General features: G+C 42.8%; 1 protein-coding gene across 1 annotated transcript; it reads left to right on the top strand.

Moving 5' to 3' along the window:
* Positions 1 to 457: 457 nt before the first annotated feature.
* Positions 458 to 19924, top strand: POLR1D (RNA polymerase I and III subunit D). Its single transcript, XM_076328028.1, has 3 exons — positions 458 to 568; positions 10415 to 10489; positions 18556 to 19924. Exons 1-3 carry the CDS (start codon positions 543 to 545, stop codon positions 18839 to 18841), a joined length of 387 nt encoding a protein of 128 aa, XP_076184143.1. The 5' UTR covers positions 458 to 542; the 3' UTR covers positions 18842 to 19924.
* Positions 19925 to 20549: the final 625 nt, after the last annotated feature.

Below are 20549 nucleotides of genomic sequence, written 5' to 3'. Positions count from 1 at the left end.
GCCCAGCCCTGCCCGGAGACCTGTTCCCGCCCGCCCGAGCCCCGCGGCCTTGCTGGGGGGCCCCGCCGCTGACGGGAAGCGGCAGCCCGACTCCCGCCTCCCCGGCGCTGCCGCTGAGCCCGCTCCCGCCCGCCCCCGCCCAGCCACGGGCGAGAGAGCGGTGACCGCCCCACGCCTCCTTCCCCCGGCGCGGGGTCCGCAGCGCTCCCGCCGCCGGGGTGGAGGTTTATGGTGGGTCCCGCCGACATGCAGCGGGGCTGGCAGGAGCCCACCGGGCCGGCTGTCACCCCCCCCCGCGGGCGAGGGAGGCCGGGTGCGGCTGCCGGTGGCCGCAGGTGCCCGGCGGGGTGTGGCGGTGGCCCGGCTCGCACCGCCCCGGCTCCTCCCCCGCCGGGGTCCTCGCCGTCCTCTGCGCCTGCCCCCGCAGCTCCGCCCCGCCCCGAGCCGGTCCGCGAGCGGGGCATGGCGCCGGGCTTCGCCTGAGGAGCTGGGCCGCAGGGGGGGGGAGAGCGGGCGCCGCTGCCCGCCCTCGCCGCGCCGCCATGGAGGAGGATCCGGAGTTGGAGAGGTGAGGTGAGGGGCGGGTGGCGGGGGTCGGCTGAGCGTTCCCGGGACCTCATGGCCTCGGCGGGGCCTCTCCGCCGAACAAGGCCCGGCGTCGCCTCCCGCCCCGCAAGGCCCGGGCAGCGCTGGTCTGGGGCCGCCCGGGACGGGCCCCCGCGTTCTGCGGAGCGGGGGGCGGGCTGCGGGGCCCTGCGCGGGCGGGCGGGGCCCAGCGCTGCGCGTCGGTGTGCTCCGGAGCTGGCTGCGGCCGTGGGACGGGCCCCTCCCGGCGGAGGGCCTCGGCTGTCGGGCATGAGGCGGCGGGTGGTCCGGGCGGTGGAGAGGAGGGCCCTGAGCCCGGCCTGGCTCTGCCCGGCACCCCCGCGGCCCCCTCTCCGCCGCAGCCCCTCTGGCTGCGGTGAGTGTGCGCTCCGAGGGGTGCGCAGCCTGGAGCTGGCTTGCGCCGTGTCCTCGGCGCCCTCGCTTTGGAGCCCGCGCTGCGGGAGTTGCAATAGAAAATAAATCTTCCTACGTAATGGGAAAAAGATCCATTATTTAAAAAAAAAAAAAATTCAATTATTCTTGTGATGCGTGTTGATACCATTAGAAACACGATTGAGAAGTGTTAGGTGGCTCATCTCTCAACAGTTATAAATTGGTGATTAAGTGTACTTGGTAAAATTTAAAAAAAAAAAAAAAAAGGTTAAACTTCTGTTCTTACGAATTTTGATTTTCAGTGTTGGAGATGTGCCAGTTGACCAGTTGTTAAAATTGCCCTGTTCCTTGTATGGAATAATACAAAATGCTTGGCAGTTATTTTGTCAACAAATGAAATTGCTTTTACCTTGCATTTTGTTGGGACGAGAGGATTCATCTCGCTGTGTGTACTGAGTTACAGTGTTCCCAAGCAAACATTGAGATTAAAATGCAGATTTCTATGTTTGGATACTCAAGTCACAGCAGATCACTCTTACTTTTGCTTTAGAAATAGACCTTAGGTGTTTATATCACAGATTTTTGGGGTAATAATCCTATTTGTAGTTATTGGATTTTTTTTTTAATTTTTTTTTTTTTTGCAAGCTTGTTTGTGAGTGACTGAACATTTCTTATGGCTGTTTAAAACTGTTAGGGTGAAGTGATGACCAGAGGCTTTCTGAACTGTTCTCCCCGTGGTGCTCTCCATTAACTTTTAAGTAACCGTGTCTGAGAGTGCTTATAGAAAATAACTTGTTTCTGCTTATATCTGGCAAGTATTTTAAATGGGACAAAAGCGATAGCACTGGGGTGGTGGAAGGGCTGGAGAGCATAATGCTTTCTAAGAGGCTTTTAATGCTTGGTAAGCTACTTCTGCTCTCAGCTCATCGGTTTAATAATTAAAAGCTTCTTTCTATATATGCATAAATGTTGTTTTTACTAGTGCCATTCCAAACTTAAACCTTTTTCATTCATAGCAAGTTGAAACCATCTCACTGTTCTTCCATGCTGTCTGTCTTCTGGCTGCTATTGCCGTGCTGGGGACTTGGGGTCCTCCGGGCAGTTCAGGGCATAGGCACTCGCTCACCAGTTATAGCTGACTGCTCCACAGTCTCCTTTTGATGCTCTCCTTCCCAGGAACCAGATTTGAAGTTTTATCCTGCCTCATAGTTTCAAGCTGAGTCGGGATTTGCTATGCCTTTTCCATGGCAGCATGGTAGATAATGAGGATGAAGCTCAGTATTACTTACCGAGTGGTACACGGTAGGGTTTAGCTGCCCGGTCTCTTGAATCCATGCTACCGTTCACCTCTGTATGTGTTTAATGGGCTCTGAACACATTGTAAGTACAATATAGTGTACTTGATGATTACCACTTTCTGTCTTGTACGGCTTTTCCATACCCTCAGCTTTCATAACAGCTCGCTTTGCTAGTAGCACCCTGAATTCAGTTCATGCTATATGCATTTGGATGTCATTCTTGGGAATTTCTTACTCTAAACATGCTTCCCCCGTACAGTCTTCAAGAGTCTAATACAGACCTTTCTTTATCCTTTGGTTTACAGACATTACTCCGTACTTTCATATTCAATGACCTGTTGATCATACTCTTCTGTGAGTAGTACAGCGATGGTAGTTAGCGTTTATAATTTTTAGGGTCTTTATAATATGGCTTTAGCATACAAATAATGGCATTTCTGTTCTGTAGCCACAGTGCTAACTATTTTAGGTAGATTTTTTAGTGTTTAAAAATGGGTTTATTTGGAATATTTTCATTAGTCTGTCTCGGAATTCAGGCTTGTCTTGCCATGCACAAGTCTTAAATAACAGCTTAAGGTTTTTGTATGCGTCGTTCTTATTTAATTTACCACGCGGGGAAAAAGAAGTGTAACTATTCTTGTGCATGGTTTCTCAGGTCTGAAGCAAATTTTGTGTCCCAGCATTCCAAACAGTGATCTGTTAAGCGTCCTATTTTTTTGTTATTATCTAAGGAGAGGTCTCTTCATCTTGCTTGTTCTGTTTAGTCCTTACTGCCACGTTTTCCTGCTATTATTTTTCAGTTTTACTGTGTCTGACTCTCGCTTGGCCTTGGGTTTGATGTTTTCCTCACTTTAATAGGAAGTGATAGTCACTACCGAAGCTGAATACTATCTCGCAAGTTACCATGTGACTGTTGCATACTCTGGATTTTGAAACTCTAAAAGCTGTAAATACCACAGGTGTGTAAAATAGTAATATTTGCTACATTCTACTGAATTATTTCCTCTGCTCCATCGCACCCAATAACCTTTGTTGGAAGTATGAACTGACATTTTTTCCTGTGAACTTGCCAGTATGTCAGTGAAGACCCAGAGTCTTGAGATACTGTGTGATTCTAAGAAAATTCTAGGCTAAATTCTGTTAATATATAATTAATGGTATTGTGAAGATATGACCCAAGAGTGAGTGAAAAAACCCAAAAGGTTACAAATCAGCTACTAGATCTGTTTAGTTTGTTTCCCCTGCAAGCGCGTGTACTTGCTTTTCCTACTTAATTTCAACTAAATATCCTCTGGGATATTACAGAGGTCACCGTTTTCACCCCTATGCAAAGAAGTCTTTTTTCCCCCCATCCCCTTCCTAAATTGTCGTCACAGTTGTTCTGTGTGTTAGAAGCACAGAGAATACGTTGTTCCTCTGAGAATATAAAGGAAGTGGCGTTGTTATACTGTGTGTCCAAATCCTTCCATAATCTGTTCTGTCATTCAGCAGCTATAAATATTTCGCAACCTTGGATACCATACCTTATTAGAAGTATCTACCAAGCTTGGTTGGATCATTATTTACTTCGAATTAAGTGTTTCCTAAGGAGATGCTGCTCTGAATCACAAGCAATGCTATAATTCTGTAACAAGAGGCCTGTAGTTGAGAATCAATAGTCTAATATTTTTGCTGCACAGGCATCCCAGTTATATTTTTTAACAAATAAGCTTTGTGCCTTGGAGAAATTAATTGGTAATTCTTACTGTTGTTTTTAACAGTTAAAATCAAAGTGTCAGGATTCAGTATGCCATTCTTTCCCATATTCGTGGCAAAAAAAGTGGTCTGCAAGCTAAAATTGGTGTTTGAAATGGAGTGGTGTGTTCACTACTCAAGCTGGTGAGAATATCAGCACAGAAATGTACTGCAGATAGCACCTATGGGAATGACAAATAGAATATTTAAATAAGTAAGAAACCTGATTGACAAAGAATGGGAGCATTCACGTGTCCAATATGAAGTGTCTTTGCCTTTGAACAAACGTTAGGAAGTTTGTGGCATATTAGTGCCTTTTTTTCATTCTTGCTCTTAATGTTGTGGCTTAGGCTTTATTCTTGACATTCCTTTTCATCAGTTTTCTTAGTAAGTGTGAGCAGATAGGACAAACCAGCTCACAGGAGTTAATTGGAAATAACGCTGGCCTTTGTTACCATTCCTTTATTGTAGAAGGCAGTATCTTCAGTCCTTTACTTGACTGAAGGTCTTGATATTAATTATTCAGATGTAATCAGAATACCAACATCCTCTTCTATTTCCAGTCCCATGCATGGTTAAAAATAAGTTGTATAGTCAGCATAAAACCGCTTTGAGAAAATTGACAAGAAAACCTGCTAATTTTTTTCCTGGGCTTGCAGCTTGCTGTCAGGACCTAGAGTGCCTCAGGAGGTAGGTTTAAGCATGATTTTGGGGATCGCAGTAGCCGAGCAGCCTGGCCTTTGATCTTGAACAGTAGTGGTATAGACTGCAAGCAGTTATTAAGGCATGAAGGTCTTTCACAAAGATGTGTTTGATAAAGATGTCCCCTCTCTGACTCTGGGAGATGTTGAATATGAACGCTGCCCTCCTGCTCCAGGTCTGTGCACTTCCGTAGCCGATTGTGCGCTGTGACACAATTCCAGTAGATATATTTTCATTAGAGTTCTCATCGGGATCTTTAATGAGATGATGGCATGGGTGGAGATGGCAGAGTTTGGCACAGAGATGTGCCGAAAACTCCTGGGCACACCCACAGAGGACTAGAGAGAGACCATGGTGGATGGGGGAGCCCAAATAGTGCCCAGCCCTGGCTTTTCCCAAGCCCATCCCAGGAGCCACCAGCCCATCAGAGCTTCATCTCCATGAGCCCAGAGGACCACGGGGGGCACAGTGGCAGGTGAGAACTCACAGTAAGGACTCGGAGGAATGAACATCTTCTCTGGGCACCTCCCAGGGCTGGTTTCAGGAGGCAGCCTCAGCCTCCAGGCGTGACACCCGTCAAGATGAGTCAATGCTGGAGGGCCTTTGGGACATAAGGGTGTTGCTGCCCAGGGGTGCAGGACGCGTTATGGGATGCAGGAGAAGAGCGTTTTGAGATTGCAGAAGGCTTATTATGGGATGTGTAGGGGAGGAACCAAAGGCAGGGAAAGTGATGGGTTCAGGTGATTTGGAGAGAAGCAAGAGTGGGAAAATAGAGGAATAAGGGGATTAAAAGGTCTGGTCGTGTGTGAATAGGCTGCTGGTTGGTACACTTGTCTGGCCATGCCCTGCGCCTGATCAGCGCAGTCTGTCCTGTCTTCCTGTTAAATTCCTTTCTAACTCTTTCTTGGGTGAGGGACTCTATTTGAGGGGAGAGGGTGTGCATCTCAGTGCTAGCAACTAGAGTCAAAACATGGGTTGGAGGGACCATGTGTCCATGGTGCCAGTAACTGGAACAAGTGCAGGTCTGGATGCCCAGGGCTGGAAGGCTGGGTGCCAGCAACCGAGAACACTTCATGGAGTGAGTAAAACCAAGTGTCAGCCACTGGAGTGGGATTGGGGACCCATTTATCTGTGCTGCAGTACTGGAGCAAGTGTGGGTGTGCGAGGGAGCGTGTGGCTGCTAGTGAAGATCAAGCTGGATCAGCTGGTGAGTGGGTGAATAAGGTGGGAGCTGGGAGGTGAGCATGTGTATCTCTAAGAGCAAGACCACAGGAGGAGCTAGCTGTCGGAGGCAGCGGGGAGTCCTGGCCAGCTGCTGGAGAGACTGTAGGGTCAGGGGCTCTCCGGGGGTGAGACACATGTGTGTGCCTGTTTGTCTCTATGGGCAAGACCGCAGCGGGGTTGGGTACTGGGGGACCAGGGGAGTCCCAGCCAGCTCTGTGTGATGGCCTATACCAGCAACTGGAGTTGGGCTGAAGCCTCGGGGGCTCCTATGCCTGGCCAGAGAGAAGAGCAGGATGAAGCTGGTGGTGTGAGCACTCTGTGTGTCTGTCCGTGATCGGTGTGGCCAGTGGTGCATACGTGCAGTGTGTGCATCTGCCTGCTGGGAGTAGATTTTCAACCTGCTACTAGTTGGACCTGGGCATGGTGCTGCGGCTGCCTCACCTCTCACGGCTGTCAGATCCAGTGTGATCTATCTTCTCCTAACAGAGTGGTCTGTAATTACAAACATTGGGTGGTCTCTGTAGTGACATGGTGTTTTCATTGCCTGTAACTGTATCAGGCATACCTCTTTATTACCAATTATTCATTTTTCAGTCTATCTATTTGATCTTTTGGAAAAAGTGATGAAGCTCTTTCCCTGAGTGAGGAATAGAAGATATCTCTGGTTTTGCCTGACTTCGGAGCCTTTAACATTCTCCCATTTTTTGGGCACATGCACTTGTGATGCAAGCTGTTAGGATTTCTGCCACGAGAGCTTTGCCTGTAACCTTGGAATATAGAGGAAAAGGTCTAATCCCTCAGAAATGTAAATAGGTCTTGGACCATACTCTTGAAGATAAACATGAGTGCTTACACCTTCATGTTACTGTAATTCTGCAGCTAAGCTTGATTGCTCCAAAAGGATTGCCACAGCACGTTTTAAGTGGTGCTTGCTATCAAAGATGCCAGAATGATGACAGTGCTCTCAAATGTGCCCTGTCCCTAATTTTCCCTTCTGTCAATCCCCCAGTATTTGAGTTCTCATGTGAACATTGTGTGCTGCGTTCCCTTTGCTCATGCTGCTGCTGTTGGAATTGAAGCTGGCAGCCACAGGACTATTTGTATTGTAACCAAGCTGTAAAACTGAAGAGAGCAAGGAATGCTGAGTCCCAAGAGGCCTCTAAAACCAAATGTAAAAACCTTGTTTGCATAGCTTTTAAGCTTTTGGCTTACTTGTGTAGAGGATATAAGTTCAGTGAGTGGAAATGCATTATTTCAAAGAGAATCTGAGCATTTTTTCATTTGTCTGTGCAAGTCGAAAGGGCTTTGTAAAGGTGCAGTGAATAAAAGTCATGTTGAAAGACCAATATTAGGAAACAATGTTTAATAAGAAGGGAAGATGTCGACTTATAAGGCTACTAAGATGGATGCCAAGTCAGTCTGATCTTTGATTTAATCAGAGAACAAAAAAAAAGTCTCAAATACTTAATGGCTTGTAATTCCTACCTAAGTTAATAGAATTGGTGTCACCATATTAATTTACTGTGATGTCTCCCCTAAAACTGAATCGTAGCTGTTTAAAATACGTATGTGTGTGTTTTATTAGTGCTTTGTAATTCAGATACTTTGGTTTATGATTTTAATTATAAAATAATGACAGATTTTGTAATACCATAACAATGACAGGCTTTTAATCTGCCTCCTAGTCAGGTTTCTCAAAACAGAATCACTAAGTTTGGTAACTATGGTAAGTAAAAGTCGGACACTTTTTCCTCCCCCCCTCTTTCCTCCCCTTCATCTGACATTGCTGTTTGAAGGCTCAGGACAAGCTTTTATGAAGGCCACGTGTTCCTGCTGTCATCACTATAAACTAGCTCAGGCTGCTCAAATACCAAATTTTGGGTCTGGAGAAAAAATAAATTTTGCCATAATTTTATGGAGATCTGTGTATGCAACATCTCCCCTGTTCCAGTGGTAGAGCCTGTGTTCCTTTTTTTTTTTTGTTCTTGGGGAGTAGCCATCCCCCACACCCCACTGCTCCTATATGGGAAGGCAGCAGTAGCTGGCGAGGTTGCTGACGCTGTACTTGGCATCTGGGTGCAGGTAACTCAAAGAGGTGACAGCTTACCTGGGCAGATACTCTGTTTCCATGAATGCCTGTGATATGCAACATGTCCTCGCAGTCAGATGTATGCTTAAAAAAGGATTTGAAGTGTCCCAAGCCCAGCTGCTACTGAGATCATACTAATAACCTTATATGAGAGAGAGAGAGAAACTTCTGTGAGGAACCTTAAACCAATGTGCCATTAATAGACTAGTGCACAGAGAAGCAGTAGTACAATTTTTGGTGCGTTTCTCTACTATTGTTTCTGTGGAAGTCTTGGACGCTTTCCTTTGCAAAGCCCTTCAAATGCAAACTCTCAAAGGAAAAGTTATGACCTGTGAGTATTTGCATGTCTGTCTGGCACAGATCTCAGCTTTTGCTGGATGGAATGGTTTCCCCTTGGAACAAAGGAATATATATATGTAAGTTGATCAAGGATTATTTATGTGTTGTTTGAGAACTTGTGACTGATTCTGGAGGCTTGTTTAGGAATCTTTAGCTAAAGTATTGCTTGCTAGAAATTACTATAAAGTGAGGAAGTAGTTCCGTGATAGCTGGTTGTAAGTATAAAATATAAAAACTATATTCAAGCAGAACTGCAGAGTAACTGTAGAAAGAGTAGCTACACCTTGGTGCACGTTACACTTGTACTCATTTAGCACCAATTTGTTTTCTGTTGCCAGGGAAAACCAAAGCATGCCCAAAAGCAATATAGACAGAAGAAAAAGTGTGTCTGTGTTTATAAAATGTCACCAGTCTATGCTAATGAATGAATGAATCCACAATCACAAATGTGAAGGGAGCTGGTAAAGGCTTATGTTAAGACTGTAACAAACTGAAGGTTAGATCTAGACTGACAGATGTAGGCTGCTATGTAACTGCATAATGTTTTCTCATTAGCTACTGAAGGAAATTATGTACTGCTTATTTTCATTCCCTGTTATGCATGTGCAGTATACGCATTTAAAGCTAAGATCTCTTGTGTTTTCTATGTAGACTTTAATAACCTAAATGGTAATAAACCACTCTGTTAGATGTTTAGAGCCCAGCATTAATTTGTTAGATCTTCACATGGACCTGCCATGTAAATTGCTTACTTTTCTTCTCAGACCTGCTTCTGCTATTAGATGATGACTCTGACTTCTCTAGTCTCAATTTTGGCTTGACAACAAAATTGATACTCAGGCTTTTTTTAATCTGTGGCAAAGCAGCAAAACCCTGCTGTGCTGATAATACCATAACAACATGATGGGACATGGCTTCCTTGAAGTGTGAGTTGAATTCTGTTGGCAGTTAACCTTTTTTGCACAGTCTACACACACACATCAAGGTGATGATTGTGTTGCTCATGTAGTCCAAATGCCAGCAGCCATCTGGCCCATCATAGCTGGGAGAGCTAGACAATAAATACCCTCTTTATTACCTCCTACCTTCAGTTCCTCAAGCCTTCGGTCTTACCCATGTCAGTGTTGTTAATGCTTAGCTTCATATACTGGGTATTACGGCCAGGTGCATAGCTTTCCTTTTCTGTCTTGCAGTTATTTTTGGTTGATGTATATAGTTGCTTACAGTTAACTAACCAAATTGTTAGTTTATACATTCAATTTATATAATAAATGGCTGATATTATCTGTGCATTGGTTTTTCCATTAACTTCAACCATGTACTGAGAGCAGTTACTTAAGTTTTGAGAGTGAAATAAATTCGTAAAGAGAACTGAAAGACTGACATTGCAGGAGTTATCTATAATTTGCATAATTTACACTCCAATGACTTTATGTGAGCATAGTTATTTAATTGCTTTAGTGTTAGTCTGGTCAGTTTGTTCTAGAAGATGCTGATAATATAAAGGTTGGTCGTTTTGGATGGTGGTGGATCATAGTTACAAAGATGAGCTCTTTTCTTCCACTGTTACACAAAGCTAGTGCAGTTTGACAACTGGTAGTTGCAGTGATTTTACTGTCATGTGACTGCTTGCTATTTTACTGGTGGTGTTTAACTGTGCTCAAAATAGGTCTGCTGTGGTTGAAAGACTTTAGGAAGAACCTAAGTGAAGTGACAGCAGGGAAGAGCATTCCCAAGGTGAAGTGATAGGGACTGTGCTTTTCAGTGTGGTACACCAGTTTTGTACACTTTATTTCTACTCTTCCATTAGTATTGCAATTGTTGTATTTGCAACAGCTTTAATTGCTTTTAATATGTCAAAATGTTTCTTTTAATCTTGGTGCATAGGAATCTGAATTATCTTAATAAGAAAGTCAAGGTGATTTTGGTAGCCTCTCTATTGCTTAATTCATTACAGTGAAGAAGCTCTCCACTTTATTTACATAAGTGCATGAAGTGTCAAGTTCTTGTGTTCCACAGGTGGTAACTTTTTTCTTTTCCTCATATTTAGGAAGGCTGTGGAAGAATTACTTAAAGAGGCAAAACGTGGGAGAACCAGAGCTGAAACAATGGGAGCTATGGGTTGGTAAGTTGTGCCAAGACGAAATGAATGCCAAAATAGATTTTACATGTAATGCGTGACAGAAGTCTCTACCTTCTAATTTGCTTCATGTTTAAATAATTTGTCTTCACCCAGGTATTAATTCGTCTGGGCAAAAGTTTGAGTCCAGATAAGAAAGAAGTTAAAGTAAATTCTGTTTACATGAAATTGCTTGACTGAATGTGTTGAAGTCAAAGCAATTGGAAAGCTGGGAGTAGCTTCTGTAATAGTATTTCCTTATAATAGATGGAATTGCAAAGTTTGGATTGGAACCTCGTGAGTCTTTAAAATACTGGGTAGCTTCAGTGTGCATGTACTTACATACTGGCTACATGTTACTGGGTTAGATTCTGTTTAAGTTAAAAGAATTCATAGCCTGACAAAGAAACCTAAACCCTTAAAACAATAAAAAAATGATCCGCTAGTAGAGAATCCATGTGTAAATTGCAGCCAAAAATGAACTTGAAGTATAATCCAATTTTGGAAGGAGGTATTTTTTTAATACTAAGAAAAACCCTAAAACCCAGGGGCTAATTTGTATAGCAAGTGGGAAAAGAATCACAGTATTTAAATCTTAAGTGAAATACAGTATTAATTCTTCAATGCAGTATTTCAGTTTTTACAGCTAGATTATCATGGAATGTAATGCATGTAATTGTAATTAAAGAAGTAATAACATGCTGAGAAGAGTCATTCATCTTAAAATAATGTATATGACTTCGATAAGAAGCTATCAGATCTAGGGATGTCCACACAAGTAGTGCACCAGTTGACTGTGTTAAACTCATTTGTAGATAAGGTTTGGCTTCCTCCACCAACAGTAGTAAAAGATAAGCCTGCACTGCTAATGAAGTTCTCAGCTGATTTTTTGGCTATGTTTGTTTTAGTAGCTCTGAAGAGATTAAAATAGTGTCTTGCTGAAAAAAGTTAATCCTTTATGTTTTCTAAACACGTTTGGGGGTTTTTGTGTATTTTACCCAGTATTTCTGCTAGGGGTGCAGTTTATACCCTCTATGTTAAAATAGTTGAATTGGTTTAATCCCCTAGAGTGGTTATAGCTATCCTGATGCAGCTTGCTTTTACCCTGTCAGCCTTGCCAAACAGCCAGGGAAACCAATGCAGGTAATTAGCACCGTGAAGTGTTGCATGGATCCAGTTACTGTGAATTTGCAAGCTAATTTCAGGTATGGAGACTAAAGATTTCTGTTGGGAGATAACCAAGTGTCCCTGTGCAACTTCACTGCTGCTTGTGCAGTCTGGAATACCTGCCAGGAGTGTGTATGGGCTTCTACTCCTGGCTCCGGCTACTTCTTATTCCTTGTCTGTAGAAGAGTAGTGGTCCTGCTTAACTGGCTATGATGATCAACTCGGGGTAACATGCAGTTTGCTAAAGCCTGATGCCCAAGACCTGCCAGAGGAGGGGATAGCCAAGGGTGACCTGTTCTTCAGAACAGCTGCAGATTCCACTAGAGTGAAATAGTGGCTGGCTAGGCCAGGGTTGTGTTAAAGATGTGGGAGGAGAGGATTGTCAAGAAGGCTTCAGGCAGAGGAAGGCTGTTGACATAAGGATTGGCATGGTGATGTCCTGAACTGAGACTGTTGAAGTAAGGATCCTTTCAACTGCGGAGGAACATGAGAATAGCTATACTGGGTCAAACAAAGGATCCATCTTTGCAGTGCCCTGTCTCCATCAGTGGCTGATAGCCAGTGCCTAGGAAATGGAGGAAGAAAAGTACAAGAAAGTAGCAGTACTTCCTCAAGGTACTATCCCAGCTTCGGGCAGTCTGCAGCTCAGGATATCCTGCACTCAGAGATGATTTTTTTGTATATGACACTTCTCCAGGGATTTTTCCCTCTCTGAATTTATCCTTAGAGTGACTGGTAGTAATGCCATTTGTCACAAATCTGCTGCCATAGTTTGGCATAGGCTAGTGTACAGCTGGTGTGTGTGGCCGTAAGGAAGGTATAAAGCTCCCCATAGGCAGACTCCCAATAAGTCTTTGGTGTCTAGTTCTGTAAGCACAAGAGACAGAACAGCAGCTGGAAGTTGCCACTGCTCTCTTCCCTTTAATATATTCCATGCTCCATTGTGCTGTTCTGGTCCTTCTGAACTGGCCCAACAACTAGGTATTGCATATATACGTGGGAGATGAGATAACCAGTAAGATATTTGGAAGGAAACTTAACTATGCTCAGTTGAAGTCACACTCCAGCAAAATGCCATCAGATGTAACTGATGTTATGGTAAATCCTGAAGGGCTTCAGAGATTAGATCCAGGACTGACATGTAACCTTGCAACTGTAAACTACTGAGAGGAAGGTAACTGCTGCTCTGAGTTTTGTGGATACCAAATGAAATGAGCAGAAAAGTTAGTACATGAAAATGTATATTAGTAGACCAAATCCAGGAAAGCAAAGAGACAAGGTCATCACGAACTTGTCTAAAAGCACAGTCTTAACAGGTAAAACGCAAAACCTTCCTTCCTTGCCAAACTCAAAATGCTTACAGGTGTGTTTCATGAGGACTTCTGGGATTTCCTCAGCCCTTTGTCAGAGGAGTCCTGGAGAAGAGATGCACAAACCCCGGAGACATCTAGTGTAAGGCCATCAATCCTGCATTGGCACTGGATAGTTGAAGCAACTCGGCCTGTGAAGAAAAGATTTGTTCTGCCATCTGTCTTTGGGTAAGGAGAAGCAGAGGCTGCTACTGCTCATACTTTGCTGATTCCAGTTTATGTTGCTCTCCAGCAGCCGTTGGATACTGGTAAATAGATTTCTGGAGTCAGTGGCATTTGACATGGATTGGTTAAAGGGAGGTGTGTGGGGAGGTGGCGTTCCCAGGGAACTATGTTGTGCACACAATTACAAGGGAGTAGAGTCTCCTGGTAGGTGTTGATGGCAGCAAAACCTTAGCCGGCAAGCCTTTCAACACTGTTTTGGGACTGCTTTCAGGTTCAAGCCACTGCTCTGTTGCTGTCCAGAGTGATTTGTTCTCCATAGCTCAAGTGTACTGCTTGAAGAAGTTCCTCGAGCACCCCTACCTAACTTTTTGCTGTCTCCTTGTGTGAGATGGATAGTCAGCTGCTGTTTGAGCCTAACTTGCAAGCATCCAAGCTAGCATAGCTGACAGGTACAGAGAAAATGTTCCAAGCGGTCATCCTTTAGTCCACAGTCTCTGATACAAAGACTCAGCCTTGAAATATGGGGCAGTGTTGCTAGTATTTCTTCCAGTTTGGGGATGTTTTGCCAATGTTACATTGTCTTACAAGTTTGCTGTGTATGACATGGGTACGTGCTGCAACCTGTAGGGGTTAGATACCACTAGAAGAAAGGCTTGTCCCAAACAGGGAGGCTGGTGGTGATACCGGGCAAGAGCTTATGCAGGAAGGGACATAATCTGAGACTCTCTGGACATGGAGCGACTGTCAGTATTGCCAATGGGCTGCATGAGCTCGTAGTTGGTTAAGAGTCCTAGCTCACAGGCCTCCATGCTCTCAGGACTGCTTAGGTTGATAGTATTTAGGTCCATGGCAAATTAATCCAAGAAATACTGGATATTGGTATTTGTAGATCTTGCATTACTGGCTCTTAAGTATTGACTTGTTCCTTGGATGTCCTCAAGATTCTTGCTGTCAGCACCGCAGTATTTCTCGTTCCTGCAGTGCTCCTTTTGTATGCACTCTATGGCCATAGTGATTCTTCTTGGGGGTCTTCTACATCCTTATGATACCACATGATGTAGATCCTGCTGATGATGTCTTTTTCAAGCATTAGTGGAACTAATCACAAGTAAGAAGATGTGTGAGAGAAGGGGAAGGGAGGATCCTCCTCTTAAGATGTCTTAATCCCTGAAGCATTGAGGAAAAGAGAGCAGAATCTGTGGCTAAATCTCAGTGATGCTGCTGTGATGCTGGAACTTCTGAGATGAGAAAAGATATCAGAGCAGCTGTCTGAAAGGTAACACTTGAAGGGCCAGCTGGATCCAGGGTGGGAAGTTGTGAACAAATAGTGTAAGAACACTTGAAATGGTTAGATAAATGTATCTTTGATTCATCAGATGGAATAAAGTTGTAAGATGCTGGGATTTCTGTTGTGTGTCTAGGTAAAATCAAGCTAAAAGCTCAGCTTTCCTTAAGTGGTTTTGTCGGTCCTATGTATGTAATTCATAAGCTTCTTATAGCAGTGGAGTTAGGTCCCATTTTAAGGGATGGTTCTGCTTTAATTGAGAAAGGCAGTTAAAAATGCCACAAAAGCTACTGTGTGGACAAGCTCTAGAGGCTATTATTTTTTTTTCTCCAATGTATAGGCCTCATCTTCAAAGAAGCTGGTAGCAAGTGAGCTACGGCTGAACTGAATGTAATCTTCTCTGCTTACTAAAATACCTAAAATAAGATATGGAAAACAGGATATTTTGGGATGGTTTGTTCAGTTCTGCATTGTAAGAGCAGGTGAAATTGCAAAAAGATGATAAATGTTGGAAGCATTAAATTATTTTTAACCCTATTTCTTGTAAAGCAATCCTAAAATTGCTTTCACTCCTATAGATAGCTTTCTGTTCAATACCAAATCTGTTAGAAGTATTACAGAATACAAAATAATGAAGATGAGGCTGAAGGGTGTGGCAGCACCGGAACTGCGAAACGCTGTATTGCATCTTGTCTTTGAATGGGTGTTGCATGACTGTGCAGAAACACTGCAATGTGATTCCACTACATCTCTTTCATTTGAATGTGAAAAGGAGGAGAAACAGGGTACAGACAGAGGTTACAAAGTAAATATGTTAAAATCTTGTGATCAGGGCAAAGGTTACCACCCAAAGTCCTGCCAGCTGTATCTAGCTGCCAAGACCATACATAAAGGCTTGCAGTGCTGTCCCAGGCATCCTCTTTTTGTGAGATCCCCTGTGAAGGGATAACAGCCTAGATTAGTTGGTTTGGCAAAACAACCCCTAGCTGCTTTTTTTTTTTTTTGCCTTCAGTCACTCTTAAGTACTGTATTTTCCATGGCAGTTTGGAAGTGGTAGAAATGTACTTGTAAGTTCATGTATAATGAACTCTGTTTTCTGGAAAGATCTGATTTACTCCATATGCCGAGGCTGACTGTGCCAAGCCTGTTTGATGTGTCCGGTTTCTCAGCAGAGAAAAGACTGTGGCGCATGGCACTGTACTCTTGTGTCTTAAGTGGTGTCAGTGTGTTTTACTGATAAAAGTTGTATGATACACTTCTGTGCTGAACTGCACTGCTACACTTGATGACAGGTATTGGCTGGAAATCCTGTGTTACTGAACAGAAGTTGTCTTAAAATGTCAAAAGTAGGGTCAAGATTTGACCTATGTTTGCAATAATGGATTTAATCTTTTTTTCTTGCTCAAAATGCGACATTGACACTTCATCATTGCATAGTGGAGAGATTTTGGGGTGTGTGGGACTTGTCTGTGGAGGGGGATGAAGTTCTGTGGGTAAGAACAGCTTGGTTTAGCTTACTGGAGCATGCAAAGCAAAAAGTGAACCCTTACATTGAGTGAACACACTGCTACAGAACTGGAGTCCGTTTTGTAGACAAGACTGCTCTAGAATTGCAGGCTGCGTGCTTGCTTTGGTCATGCCTGCAGCCCTGCTTCAGGCACGCTTCAGTTCGGAACTTTAATGTTCTTTTAACATGTCTTTTTTTTTTTCTTTTAAGTCTTCTAAAAGCTGTTCTGTGGCACTGTTCAGTAGTCAGCAGTATTGCGTTCCACCTTGCATAGGCTGAGCTTGCCTCCCAGCCCTTCAGAACTTACATTGAGGGCAAAGCTGTCACTCAATTGGGCGTTGCAGGATCAGACCTACAGTAAGCCAAAGGCTTGTCTTTGGGGAGGTCAACTGTAGAAGTATTCTGCAATTTTCTCACCATTAGAAATGGTCTCAAAGATATCAGTGGACTAATACAGTTCACTTTTAATCTTCACAGTCCCACATATACCATGGATATATGTAAACATTATGGGCTTGTGTGTGTGCATGTGTAATATAGCATGTGCCATACATCTACTTTCCCTTAAGACTTAAAGGCAGAATTTAAGTCTGAGGTCAATAAAACTAAGGACTGATGTTTCTCTTCAGTGCCATAACTTACTGCTGCTCCATGAAAGCCCGGTGGCTTGCTTTTATCACTGTATGACGGTGAACTAGTGGCTTTCTTAGCTGACTCTGAAGCCCTGCATTTTGCATCAGTTTTCATTCTTAGTATAGCTCAGGTAGCACTCATAGTGCCGAAAAGAAATAAATACTTCAGCAAGGTGAACTTATTTAGGGCAGATTGTCTCATTCTGGTGCTATATATATTAGTGCTTAATCAGCGCATTAGTTTTTAAGAAAAAGCAAGAGGAAGGAGACAAACGTGAAATAGTTTTTTGCCTGGATGCAGGCAAGAGAAAGCTGCCCTCCTTGGTAGGAAGTGTTGAGGTACAACAGTTTAATGCTGGAGTAAGACATACAGAGGACTTAAATGTTGGCTGTTTTGTGTTATGTCTTGAGTGTAACCTGTGCGATGGCATGTTCAGCACCATGTTCATAGCTGATGTAGCTTGAAATAGAAACCCTATTATACTGACATATGTTAGCCTTGTATTTTTACTTAGTAATACAGCTAATGGATAAATACTGTCTCCCTAATTTACAAAACAGCTATACTAGATACATATCTAGACTTTTTTATGGGTTTTTTTTAACCAGGATTTGAGCAAAACGGTGTAGGTTTATATGCAGAAAGTTTAGAGAACTGTAAAACTAGTTATGCTGTAGAAATGTGTCAAGAAATACCTAGCGGAAATAAAACAGTGTGGCTGTTTAATGTATACTTCTAAAATGACTGTCATAAGTTCGTGAGGATTTAGGACAAGAACAATTATCAGTAATGCTTAGTAGGCAGACCTGAAGCAAAACACCGTGGTGAATGCCGTGTCCAGTTAGAAGTAATGAAGTATGCTAAATAATCAGATGGGATCTTCGTTACAATTTTATTGTTGTCCTGAAACCTCTGATTATTCAGAGGTGTCAAAGGTTTTTAAATGGTATGGGTATAGTTTCTACACTTACACAAAATATTCAAGTAAAACAGATGGTCTTAACATTGTGGTGTTGGGATTCATTGACGCCATAGTTGATTCAGTAAGTGGCACTGTGATCTCCAACAGCTCTGCTTTTTTAGAGTAATCCCGTAACTTCTCCATTAGCGTGCAGTCTCAGAAATGTTGCGAAGACAAACACCACGGTGGCTCCCACTGTAAACAAAGTCTTCAGAGTGATTTCTGCTTGCTGCAGGAATATATTCAAACTTGTTTTTTCTCATTCCATTCTTTAGGAGATGATAAATTGGGAATAAATAGAGTACAGCTGATACCAACAAGATAAATTAAATGTGCAGTACTTGTTTACTAAAACTATCTGATAAATTTTGTGCAAAAGTGGTAAGCTGCAAGAGGAGAAAGTCAGAAACAATGGAAAAGTGTTGGATAAGTATCCTTTCTGTTTAAGAAAAAGAAATTAAACATTTTGTATGGTGGTTGCCAGATACAAGTTAAAATTGGTATGCCTTGTGTATATGTTTTATCACTACAGCTGTTTGGGTTCTTCACGCAAGCGTATCTTTTACTTTCTGAATGTCTCAGTTCGTTAAATAATGCTGACTTTATTAGATTATGATCTTGTAAACCATTCTGATTTGACTTAGAATATGTTACTAAATATTTGATTCCTGAATACCTAAGCTAAGCACCGTCAACCTTAAAATATATTGTCATCCTCTGCTTTCCCCTGCACACACTACCTTGTGAAAATCACATGGATTTTCACTGTGTTGAAGTAGAATAATTTTCATCCTACAAAGAGTAAGATAAAGGGAGAATGGAGACAACCTTGAGCATATCTTTCTGTACTGAGAGTTTACACTAGGTGGCATGCAAGGAAAGCCAAAAACACAAACCTGTCCTAAAATTATTGAAGTTAAAATCTCAGACTTGTTTCAGGATGTTTTTATCTTGTCTTTTGATCACTTTTAAATGTCTTTACAGGTTGAAATGTCCTCTTGCTGGTACAAATAAAAGATTTCTTATTAATACCATCAAAAACACGTTACCATCTCAAAAAGAACAAGACCAAGAACGTGAGCAAAAGGAAGACAGTAAGGAGCCTGAGCCAAACAAAAGCAGGAAAGAAGAAAAACCAAAGAAACGCAGAATTCACCCATACACACCCAGTTTTCAGTCCAGAAGGAGAGTCAGCTACTCTCCTCCGAGGCACCGAAACAGGAACCAGCACACAAAGGATAAGCATGAAAAGCGATCGAGCAAACGATGAGGAGAGGAGAGTGACGAATATGTGTTGTTACAAGCCAGGAATGTCATTAAGTGTCGGACTGCAGGGATGTCTCAGTTTTTCAGGAAAAGATGCTGTTCAAAATTGAGTTTTGAACCGAGTTGCTTGTGTGAGAAGTAACCTTGAGGTAGCTTTAGAAAACCTTTCTTCAGGACCTTTAAGAGGAAAGCAAAGTGCAGCATAAATCTTTCAGTCATTTTAGAGCAGACATTCCTTTCCCTTTGCTCCATTCCTCTCTCCCCTTCTGACTAAGCTTAGGGTCTTGGTGATGGAGCACGGTACATGTGTCACTGTCTGATACAACTCGTTAAAGAAATTTAAATTAAGCAAAAACCTATTTATTGTGTAAAGTTGGCAGAACTTCTTTGCTGCTAACCAATAAAGAAGTTTTGCATGTTTGGGTTAGTTTTAGTTTTACAGAATCTAGAAGAAGGGAAAGCTGGTCAGTGCCTGGCCAAGCACATACATTTTGTATAGAATATGAGAGTTTGCTTTCTTTAGTATAAAAAGAACACATTTAAAATCGGCAACGCTGGTTTTGCTTTCCAGGAGGAACTACCAGGAAAGACTGATTTTGCTTGTTATTGTATATTCACAAACCTGTCATAGATAATAAACGTTACCCCTAAAAAGCCATAACTGCAATAATTGTCTCTGTTTAGACTTCCCTCTGTAAGGAAGTAGTTTGAACAGTCCGTCACGGTGCTTTCAAAACAAACCTTGAAGACAAAATTATCATGTTCTCTGACCACTGCTAGGAAGTTTCCAAGTAAATGTGTAATACTAGAAATGCAGAGGTGATACTTAAAACCAGTCAAATGCTCACTTTCCAAGCCTGTGTGACAATTCTGTAGTGGTACAGTTCTTAAACTTGTGATGACTTGGAGCACATATAATACATATCGGCATATTCTATGTCTCACTTCTGTTTGTGTTACAATAACAAACTTCTGTGTGAAATATTTTGTATTTCAGTATTCTCAGAAATAATTGTTTTGAACATAGGTTTCTGTTTTTAAGTGTGTTGACAATAAAATCGAAAATGTTCATTAAAAGTGCTTTGTGGATTTAATGCTTCTAGTGGGTTTCTTAACTGACATGGGCCTCTGCTCGTAAGGGAAAGGAGGACCAGCGCCTCATGGTTCTTCAGTCTTGTGTCAGGGCAAGAGTGCCACCTATAGGCTTATCTATACCTCATCTTGCTATACTTACCTGTCTCCCTTGGAAAGATCATGTTAGCTAGGAGATGGGGAGACCAAAGTGGAGATCCGCCGTGGCCGAATTTTGATGCATGAGCTGGGGATTACTCTTCTGAGTAATGGGAAGGTAATTAAGCAGGTGTTGAGGCTACCAGTGGCTGCCAGGGTCAGCGTATCCAACAAAGTGGGATACTTCTACATTTCCACTGAGGAGTTGTGGATAGTTGCTCTATTTCCCTGCGGGAACCATAGCACTGTAATAGAAATTCCAGCCTTTCAGAAAATGTCCAGCAATATAGGTGGGATCAAGGAAAAAGCAGTATCTTTGGAGAATGCGGGGCTATCTTTGGTTTAAATAAACAGATGTTGTTTGCAGTCCTTATTTTGCTGGACACTGGTTGTGTTCTCCTTAATAATCATTTTTGGAAGGACAGTGCCTGTAATACTGTGTGGGCTCTGCTGCAGTGACAGTGGTCATGGATGTGGCTTTG

The sequence above is a fragment of the Aptenodytes patagonicus genome, chromosome 1 (genome assembly GCF_965638725.1).
Source record: "Aptenodytes patagonicus chromosome 1, bAptPat1.pri.cur, whole genome shotgun sequence".
NCBI lineage: Eukaryota > Metazoa > Chordata > Aves > Sphenisciformes > Spheniscidae > Aptenodytes > Aptenodytes patagonicus.
The sequence above is the reverse complement of the archived record's forward strand: the minus strand, read 5'-3'. Positions and strand labels throughout refer to the sequence as shown.